The sequence below is a fragment of the Pelecanus crispus genome, chromosome 10 (assembly GCF_030463565.1).
Source record: "Pelecanus crispus isolate bPelCri1 chromosome 10, bPelCri1.pri, whole genome shotgun sequence".
NCBI lineage: Eukaryota > Metazoa > Chordata > Aves > Pelecaniformes > Pelecanidae > Pelecanus > Pelecanus crispus.
Window position 1 is genome coordinate 37,119,076 of NC_134652.1, and position 10,943 is coordinate 37,130,018.

The 10,943-nt window shown below is 39.2% G+C and overlaps 1 protein-coding gene across 1 annotated transcript in view; it reads left to right on the forward strand.

Annotated features, from left to right (window-relative positions):
• The window catches only part of MYPN (myopalladin), a 47,844-nt gene extending 36,901 nt beyond the window's left edge, over positions 1–10,943 (forward strand). The window contains exons 12-19 of the mRNA XM_075717584.1: positions 1,032–1,253; positions 1,810–1,959; positions 2,876–2,955; positions 3,469–3,595; positions 5,144–5,351; positions 6,062–6,227; positions 8,509–8,642; positions 10,774–10,943. Coding sequence (XP_075573699.1) covers positions 1,032–1,253; positions 1,810–1,959; positions 2,876–2,955; positions 3,469–3,595; positions 5,144–5,351; positions 6,062–6,227; positions 8,509–8,642; positions 10,774–10,943 — 1,257 coding nt within the window. The remainder of the gene's footprint in view (positions 1–1,031; positions 1,254–1,809; positions 1,960–2,875; positions 2,956–3,468; positions 3,596–5,143; positions 5,352–6,061; positions 6,228–8,508; positions 8,643–10,773) is intronic.

A 10,943-nucleotide genomic window follows, 5' to 3' on the forward strand; every position in this document is an offset into this window, starting at 1 on the left:
ACAGAAGCAGGAATGCAAGCTCTGGACTTAAAAACTATCTATATAAATAAATTCAGGTCTGAGCAAACTGATTTGGTTACTGCTACAGGCGTACATATGTAACACAAGCTTCCTCACAAGACAGTTTATGATGACTTAAGCAAGATATTCTTGCAGCTGTCTGTGTTTAGTGTAGCTAGGCAGCGTCTGCTCCCAGAAACGTCCATTCAGGTGTATCTGTAGTGCTCCACCATGCCCAGGGGAAACATTGCTGTGGTGTCAAAAAATGAAGCCGGCTGTTGGTTTGAAGCTTCGTATGTCACAGCAAGGGATACGTGGTCAAATGTCTCTTGGCCTAGACAAGAGACATGCTCATGCAGAACAGCTAAGTAACGTGAGATGTTTCTAATTGACTTCAGGGGATTAGGAAGAGGCTCATAATCACATCGCACTATCTGGAAATGGTCATTTATGTAGGAATATACTGGTTTTCTTGCCTCATCTGTTTAATCTTCTAAGGATTTAAATGTGATATGTTTTGCTTTCTCAGTTACACCAGCTAGAAATCTGGTCAAGTTTTAACCTGAAGGTAAATTACTCTGAAAATATTTCACTTTCCTCCTAGCTTTCTCTTTTAGTAGGTATAGTTTTCCTTATTTAACTCTGAATTTAAACATATAGCGGTATTCATTTCTATAATTAGCAGGTGACTAATATTTGAACACAAAAGCCTCAAAAATTTGGTATATTTTAATGATCTTTTTTGACCAACAGTGTGCAAGAGTATAGTTTTTTCCTAGGGACTTAGAGGAATTACACATTTGATTTTTTTAGCTGCCTTTGAAAAAACTCACTTTCATTAGTTACATTCTGCAACCTTAAGATGCAGTGAGAATCTCTGCAGACCAAATTTGGACTGTTTGAATATGTCCTAGTTTACGTAGGCTTTTTTATTTTCACTCATTTTAGAATTAGTCTAAAAGCACATATGACTGCTAATACCACAGAACACGACTCGTCTTGTTCAGAACCTTGCCTCTCTCACTCTGCAGGAATACAGGATTTCAAGCTTTGAGCAGAGACTGATGAATGAAATAGAATTTCGCCTTGAACGTACCCCAGTGGATGAATCGGACGATGAGATCCAACACGAAGAAATCCCTACAGGCAAATACATAGCACCCATCTTTGATAAGAGACTCAAGCATTTTCGGGTAATGGAAGGATCTCCTATTACATTCACTTGCAAAATAGTTGGAATACCTGTTCCCAAGGTAGGTCATTCTCACTGCTAGCGGTAAAGGAATAAAAATCAACCACGCACTATTTTCTATACATCCCTCTGGGAAATCTCACTCCTAAGAACATGGCTCTGTGGAGAGAGCTCTAAACCAAATTATTCCTCCCCCCTACCCGCGCCGCTTTCTAAAATAACAGTATCTGCTCCTGAGCACGTATGAGGCCTTGATGTACTATATGGACTGCCTCACAACTGCCTGACTCCAAGAGAAATGGAACTTCATAACCCCCCAAAAAATTAACTTCTGAGAAAGATGAGAACTGATCTGACATAAACAGTAATGTGTCTGTAGCCAAGAAAAGAGAACCTGACAGGCCCAGCTATGTAAAGGAGATACGCAGCCTTCTGAGTGCAACCTGGAATCACTCTATTTCACATTGTAACCGATCTGCAAATTTTATAATACTCTAAAATTTTTACTAGCAATTGGTCAGCTTATGTCACATTCTTATCTACATTTTTTGTAGTCACTATTCCACTACAAGAGCAAGTGTTAAGTCACTGCGGGGTGGGGGGTCTGATCACTACAGGTATACTGGTTCAAGGATGGCAAGCAGATTTCAAAGAAAAACACGCATTTCAAAATGAACAGAGAAGAAGATGGAACATGTTCTTTACATATTGACGCTTCTACTAACGATGATGATGGCAACTATACGATTATGGCTGCAAACCCACAAGTAAGGTGTTTTATTTTCTTCTACAAGAACGCTTGTTTCATCTTTTTCTAATATATGTTAATAGGAACACAGATTGGGCCACCTAGTCTGACATCGTGTGGTGACTATATGAAAAATCAGCTGCTTCGGGGGATAGGAGAGGAAACCACGTAATGAAGATGAAACTACTCCCCTGTTCTTACACATCCCAGTCACAGTCATGAAGGACATTTTTTCCACATTAGTAACTCCTGCCCTATCTTCTGACCCCCCCCCTCTGTTGCATCTTTTGAGATGTGGTGACAAGAGAGACACAGTATTTCAGGCAGAAAGAATAGAGCGAGAGGAAACAAAAAGTTACATCAAATTTGGAAGTGTTACCAAACACAATTATTGTTTATCTAGGACGCAAAGATGTGGATCTGCAAATAGTCTCATCCCCTAACACCATCTCCTCCACCCTATGTGCTAGCTTAGCTAATTTAGCAGTACACTCAAGTAGAACAGGCAACTTTTTCTAGTCTAAATTTTTCCTTTTTTCTGAACTATATTTCAGCCCAACTGCTTTTCAGTTTCTGCGCGGCTGCATAAACAAGTATGTAGTACAAAGGTACTAGCAGCGGGTACCTGTGGAGGCACAGTGGCAGGAATGAATGAGCAGGGACAGACACTGCTTACGCTGGTTTACGTGGCACCACTGCTAAATGCGTTGCCACAGCCTCGAGGGGTCTGAGAAACACACTGCTCCAGACACACAAAGAAACCCCTGCCTCCACCGCACGCCCATAGCAGTTGCTTTGAAAAAGTCCTATCTACACTACAGTTCAGTTACTTTATAAAAATAAACCCTAATGCATTGCAAATGTTAAATATTTATACTTGAAAATGAAATGTGCTATTAACCAACTATTAATTCTGTTTCCCTTGTGATTTGCAGGGGCGAATCAGTTGTTCAGGCCACCTGATGGTTCAGAGCATACCTGTTCGGGGCCGAATATCAACAATTCAGCCTCACAGGTAAAAGGAAAGACAAGTCCTTCAGACCCTCTTTATGCTCCTTACTGAAGGCATTCAAAATAAGTAGCTACTGTACTTCAATGCACTCTGTACTTCAGTTCTCAACCGTAACATGGAAATAACAGCAGCAGCTCCCTCCCAACAGGTCACTTCTAGAATGTAATATTTTTGAAGGCCATCTTCATATACAGGGACGTTTAAAGTATTATTTCATTTACATGTTGCAGTGGAGTTAAAGGCAAGGGATGGATTAGCAAGACGAAATTCAGCCAAAAAAGCAAAAAGCAGCAAAGGACAGCTTGGGAATCCAACAATACTACACTATATAGTTAACTTGATAATCGTTCTAAATGGAAAATATGCAAGTATTAAATTACAATCAGTCCATTTCTTTCTGCCCTTTTATTTAATTCAAGCTATCTGTTCATACTTTTCCACAATTTATCCCTTTTTTTAAGCATTAGGGAAAAAGACTTTGGCTTCCAAACATATACATGCAATTTTGTGTTGCAGAACACGACCCCGGGCGCCAGAAGGAGACAAAGAGGCAGTTCAAGAACGCTTTTTCAGGCCATACTTTCTACAGGCTCCAGGTGACATGGTAGCACACGAAGGGCGACTTTGTAGGTTGGATTGTAAGGTATTAACCATTTCCTCTGTTCATTCTCACTTCCCCTACCTCTGTACATGTATTGCTAGGTGTTTTCACGTTCTTCATTGCGTGCATGAACACTTTCTGTTAAAGTTTTAATGCTTCATTTTTAAAAATTATTTCTTATTGCCATTGTCTCTGAGCTGATTCAGGGGATTTCTTTTCAACACATGCTATATGGAATGAAGAACACAGAAAACACAAGCCCAGAAATCGAAGGCTCACTTACAAGGTTGTTCCAATTACTAGTTATGTTCTCCGTGTCCTTCACCAGCCTGAACTCCAGAAGTTCATCTGGGAATGACAGGTCCTTCTGCCCCATTATCAGATTCTTGAACATAATCCAGAACAGCACAAAACCATGAGAAAGAGAGGATTCAGCATGTTGTATTCCGTTTAAACAAATGTTTCCATTGTATTGGACTGAATTACTGAAGATTAATACTCCCTGAAAAGAGGGAAGAGCCTAGTTCATTTTATGCTTCCCCAGCATGCACAGATGCAGAAACATCCCCATTTACAGATTCAAATCCCCACATGAGAGTTGTCAGAGGTTAGAATACACACAGTGTATTAGCTGTTACTGAACAGCTTTAAGACACCCATCTGCTCCAACATATTTTGGTAGCCCCTCTGTGTCCAAGTAGCACAGCAAAAGTGGTAATGCTGACACTGACCTCTCCCATACGCCAGAATGTCTCCTACCCTGAAGAGGGTACAAGCTCTGAAGCAGAAGTTAACGCCCTGAAGATGAACAAGATTCATTACCACTTAATTTACGATGTAAAGTTTACTAGGGAGCATGCCAAAGAATTTGGTTATTCTTAGCTCTGCTATCCTGGCAGAGCTTGTGAAGCCTTAAAGCATGTCTGGTATTGCACAAACCTGGAAGACAGCAGTCCTCGTTCAGGCAAGTTCCACTTCCCTCTTCCTCTGGTTTGTGGAATATTGTTTGGAAAGTAATATTTTACACATGAGTAAGTACTTCTATCTATTGGAAAGATCTTTAAGACTATAATACAGACTAATAACCTTTCTAAAAAAATACTTAATCTATAGTGTTCTAAAGCATGTAAGTTTAACAGCTACAAAGAACTATATCATTCTTCATCAAATTTTACAAAATACAACATCATTCGTATAGAACTCTTTTTCACCTCTGTTAAACTCTGTAGTGGTTTAGATCCAGGGTTTTGATTTATACTCAGCACTAAAAAAAAAAGAAAACTAGCAGGTTACTAGGAGTCTTTCATGAATGTGATATATAATCGAGTTTCTTTCTTTCTGACTAAAAAAAATGTAGGCATTTCATATATTTGCTTCTCCTGGGATTTTGTTGCTTGTTTGTTTTCTGGTTTTCTCCCTTTTGGAACTAATCAGCAGAAAAACAGAAGCTGAGAAATTAAAAAAAAAAAATCTTTCTGTTCTAGATTCTGCCATCATTCAGATGGTATCTAAAAAAAGGCTTACCTATGAATTTAGTAAAATCTATTTGTCAGTCTGACATTTGTCTCTAGCTGTTTCACTGTCTGTTAGGTGAGTGGGTTACCAACTCCAGACCTGACGTGGCTTCTGAACGGCAAACCTGTGCTACCAGATGGCACCCACAAGATGCTGGTCAGAGAGACTGGAGTTCACTCTCTGCTTATTGATCCTCTCTCGCAAAACGATGCTGGAACTTATACTTGCCTTGCCACTAATAAAACGGGACAAAATTCATTTAGTCTGGAGCTCACTGTTGTAGGTAAGAATCACTGAAAAACTAGTCACAATGATGAAGTTATTTGTACGCACTTCTTCAAACTTACCCTACTTAGTTTCCCTACAGACAGGTATAAATAAATAGTTAATCCACTGATAGTAGGAGAGTTCAACAGCTATAAAACTCATCTGGTGGAGGGAAACGGACCTGGTGCTCAGTCGATAGGTGCACTCCTGTTATTAACAGAGGGCTGTAAGAATTCTGTCTCATCATCACTTTACCTCTCTTGTCTTGGCAAAATGACATTCTTAATTTTCTCCCCAGAAAATGCTTAGTGTTTGAATTCAGAATACATGTTCAGGTCTCCTAGATTTCAGTCCCCATTTTATTAGTTTAAAAATGTTTTTAAATAGAAATATACAAATCGGAATACTGTTCTTTAATAAAGCTTTACAAGATGTGAGATATTGAAATTCATAGATCTGGCGTTAATTTCCTGCAATGGTAGTATGTGTAGACCCATTAGATATGCATAGATTCTTTTATGAACATCAATTCTGCCTATTATTATCTTTATGTTCCCTTGCAGAGGCTATGTCACAGCACTTCACTTTCCTTCCACTATCCCATTAAAAATTCACAACCTATTTTGATATCACAAGAATAATTTTTGGTCTTGTTCTTCCATACTGTTCAAAGAGAAACAAAGAACAAAATATCTGTTGTTCAATATTTTTTTTTTCTTTTTCCAGCAAAGGAAGTAAAAAAAGCCCCCATGTTTTTGGAGAAGCTTCAGAACTGTGGTGTTCCTGAAGGGTACCCTGTCAGATTAGAGTGCAGAGTTGTGGGAATGCCACCCCCCATATTTTACTGGAAGAAGGATAATGAGACCATCCCATCAAACAGAGAGAGGATGAGGTACTGTACCATCGTACCCATGCTTGGAGTTTCTTGCGGCTGGACCAATTTTTTCCATGAAAACCTGTGTGATAAGTACAGGTGGTGGTCTTACAACAACTTCTTTCACCCACATAAAGTTTTAAAAAGCTGGCTTCATTGTGAGGTGAACAATAGCTATTTCCCCGGTTCAGAATAAAGGCATGGAGCATAATATGCCACTGCTTCAGAGCAGTGGTGATAGACCTTTTGGGCCATAGGCCTGATACAGCAGGTGCCTCTTCTTATCAAAGATATTATGATACAGAGTTTTAATGCATTTTAGCACCTTATTCTCTCTCTAAACTATTTTTTCCTCAGTTTACTTCTAAGTATGGATGAATTCAAACTCAGAACAGTTAGAACATAGTTTTGAATGCCCCAGAGCGCAGGGTAACAGAGAGTTTAGCGTATCGGATACAGAGGCTGATAACAAAGTTTGGTCACAAGCACAGGCAAAGACTTTGATCCATGCTTCCAAAATACAACAATGTTTAGGTTCAGCTCTTGCATTCAAATGCATCGCTATTTTTTAGGTTTTGCAAAAGAAAAGCTGATGAGATAACGTGCCTGGCTGATGAGATAACGTGAGAAATTAATTGCTTTCATTTATTTTTTAGATATTTCAACTTCAGCATAAATCTGATTTTTAATATTTTATTTCACTTGGCTCCAACTAATGATTTGATGCAGTCATTGGATCTCTGAGATCAACTACAAGAAGTACTACATTTTCACATGCATACCCTGCAGGCTATCTGTAAGGAAAACTGGCTCTGCAGCAGCACTTGTTATGAATGTGCACCGATCGTGAGGGAAAGCTTACTTGAAAAAATCTTTCAGTGCTCTCCCTGTCCCCACTCAGAGCCTGCTGTCCCTCTCCAAAAAGCCCTCCTGACTCTGATCTTCTATAGCCTGTAGTCTTTATTCCTCTGCCTCTAGGCAGATTACTCAAGGATTTATTTAAAGTACTGGCACTTTCACGGGAATTATGGTTATACATAGGCAATCACTGTAGTTAATGTAAAATGAACAACTGTCCTAAAATGCCTCATTTCCAGTTGCTTCACAGAAGCTTAGAAAACAATTTTTTGCTTCAGCTCGGTAGAGGAATGACTAAGGGAAACCTCCCACACCCCACAACGCCAGGAGCTAACATCAGGCTTGAAACACCTCTGCTGTTTCAGCCAGTCATGACCAGACTGCCTGTCCCCGAGGCTTCGAGTGGTTCCGCACAGATCCACGTGAGCGATGGGCAGCATCGTCCTTGTTTGTCCCTATCTTGCCTCACTATTATCTTCCTGCCTGAAGCCCAGAGACCTTTTTTGTATCACGATACGGACATGCGTGAGCTTCTATACTACTGCGCCCCCAGCATAAGGCAAATTATGCAGTGCAGGGAGCAAAGGGTGAATGTTCCCTTTGCATTCTAATGAGCTGTCAGAAGCACAAAATGTCCTCTTGACCTGAAATTCTGTGGTTTGATGTTTCATTCCAGTTCATAAGGAAACAGTGTCTCAAATTTCAGAACTTCTGCAACTTCAAGTATTCTGATGTGTTCATCTCCCACCTCTTCCTTTATAAGGAGGGAAACACTTGGGTTGATAAAAAGGAGCAACCACACCATAGAGAGCAGAGGAGCCTCAGTTCTCTGACACACTACTGAATAGTTTTTCCTGGAAGTTGCAGCCAGAGAGTCTTGGATCACTGAAGAGCAAAGGAAGAGGAGGAAATAATGAAGCAGGTTTCTTTTAGAGTGTTGGCCAAACAAATCTTCATGATTTTGCCACTCAGGCATTTTCTCATGGAAAAGGGTGCCATAAGAGTTTCTGACTTGCTCTGGTTACTGTTGTGAAAAATAGCACAACTTTGTAGAAACGTTCTTGGTATTTTGTTATGTTATTCTTCCAGTTTCTGAACTAGGAATAAATAGAATATGACAGTGCAGCAGCTTTGCATGGGTTTAGTTCATTGGAATTCAATAAACAATTCCAATATTAACACATACAGAGCAAGAATTCAGCTCACACTGTCATACCGTGGCTTTGCACAGCTGAGAGGAGCAAGAACAGATTTCAGCTGCTCTGATTCTTGGTTTCAGAAAACCAATTCTCAAAGCAAGCCTATTGCCTACAAATGTCTTGACCTGCTACCTCTTTGAGAAGTTACAACTTATCTATTTCATATTTAATGTACATATTCTAAAATCTCAAAGTTGATATGCTCTTGAGAAATACTAATTCCAAAACACCTGTTTTCCCAGCATGCATCAAGATACAACAGGGTATGTCTGCCTCCTGATTCAACCTGCCAAGAAAACAGATGCTGGCTGGTATACCTTGTCTGCAAAAAACGAAGCTGGTATTGTCTCTTGTACTGCTAGACTTGACATATACGGTAGGTATTGGCTAGTAAATAAAACAAATCAGAATTTATTTTCTTTGACTGGTGCAAGCCCTCACCTAGTTTTTAATCTGTAAATTGCTGGTTTTGACATGGATTAGAAATTAGTGTCACAGCATGGCCACAGCTTAATATGGCCACCAGGAGGAGGGATGGCGATACAGCTAAATGGCCAAATTAGCTCTCCTGCATCAGTTTAAAGGCAGGTAAAGAGAGAAAACAGAGGAGGTGTTCTGCACAGTATTCTCTACTCCCATTTTCCACCTTCCAAATTCCCTAGACACATAAGCATATAATAAACATGTATTCAAGTTGAACTTTAACTCTGTTCCCTCTGACACAGGCCTGTGGTACAGCCCTGACCCGAGATGGAACAAGAGATTGCACACAAGAAAGTAGACCCCTTCTTCTATGGAGCACGTATGATGCAAACTATGCCTAATTAATGGAGGCTAGTTTGCATTTAATATGTTTGTCTAGGACTCGGAAGGCCCCAGCCCAGTTCAAGAACTATAGCGCATCATTTAATTACTCTGTATCTATGGAAGATGTAATAGTTAAGACAGTTTATCTAGAGCGAGAGAGTACTTTGATGACTTAAGCAGCAAAATAAAACAGAAAACACAATCCACAAACTACTGTATTATAGTCATACCCTCAAAGGAAGAAAACACACGTTTTCAACCTTGTATTTCTCATTTAAAAAAAAAAAAAAAACAAACAAAAAAACCAAAACACAACAGTTAATCAGCAGGGATAACCACAAGTCACTAGTGCATCTCTGTCAGTTTTCTGCCACCTTGTGGTGATAACAGACAACAGCAATGTAATGTTCAAGAGAGGGCTGGTGAGTCTGATTCAAAAAAGGTCACAAAAAATGGAAAATAATTCCTTAGGTATCTAAATGTTGCAAGAAATAAATTAAATTTTCATATAAAGGATTCAAGGTACAAAGAGGAAAAAGATGGAAAGTACGAAATGCTTCCTGATTCCAACCATATTTTCTAAAGACTGCAAGTCTTACACACCAAAGGGAGTGTCAGAAATCGTTTTTCTTTGTGCTGCTTTGAATGCATGGGATTGGGGAATTGAAAGTGTGGTCTGATATTTGCAATTCTATGTGCAAAGGAAGAAGTACAGTAAACAATGAGTGCATTGTTCAAATAGAAACAAATTGGGGGCTGCAAGAAAAAAGGAGGCTCTTTTTCAAATATTTCCAGATAGACAGCATCAAAATTCAGCACGGAAAGATAATGAACATTTCCTATCAATGCTTAACATGTGGATTGTAGGTCTCCCACACTGAGCTATTCTGAGTATTGTAGCCTGAACTTCCACCCCCTCACTGCTGACAGATATGTTTGTCCAGTTTGGGTGCAGACCTGGAGGTTTTGTATAGATAAATTAAATACCGGCAAAGACAATATCCATTTTCCCTTTCTGAAGTGTTTTAAGAATGACAACTGTTAAATATTGTATAATAGCTAAATATGCTTAGAAATTTGTAATGGTACTTGTTCATATGGGAAGGTGTTCAATGTTACTTTTAAATTACCCAAGTATGTGTCTTTGGCTTACATTTCTTTCAGTATCTTTAAAAAAATTTAGGAAACGTATTACTAGTTGTAAGTAGTAGAGGGAAATAAAAATTGTAATCACTTCTTCAAAAAAATCCCTACATTATTACTTTGAAATTAAATACCACCAAAAAAAATAACAGAAAGAAAAGTCCCCCAGAGGAAGTAGTAGTACAAAATCAGAGCCATGTCCAGTTTGTTCATCTCTGTCCATGCTATGGTATGTTTTTAGTTTTGATTGCAAGAGCTTTGGAGAAGGCTCCAAAGATTAAATGATTACATTTTGGCCTTTGTGAAATCCATGTAAACATTGCCATTGAATTGAACTGGGATGGAATTCCACCTGTAGACTTCAATAACAATACTCAACACATACACTACGCAAATGGTAATATTTGAAGAAACTAACCATAAAATGCAGAACAACAATGCTGAGCTCTCTTCAAGGATGTTGGCAGCAACTTTTCAGTTGTGTGCATTGATTTCTGTTGTTTCACTGCTAACTTGATTAGAGGTTTATACAGCCTATTCCATTTCTGTTGCTTCAGCTCAGTGGCACCGTCAAATTCCACAACCAATAAAGCTTCGACCTGGCAGCAACCTGTATGCAAACCTTACCGGTCAAGGACTCGACATTTTTTCTGCCTTCCCAACTACTGAAAGCCCTATGCTGTTTTCATCCCCAACCCAAAAGGTGGTGGAGAGTGAAGAACTTTGA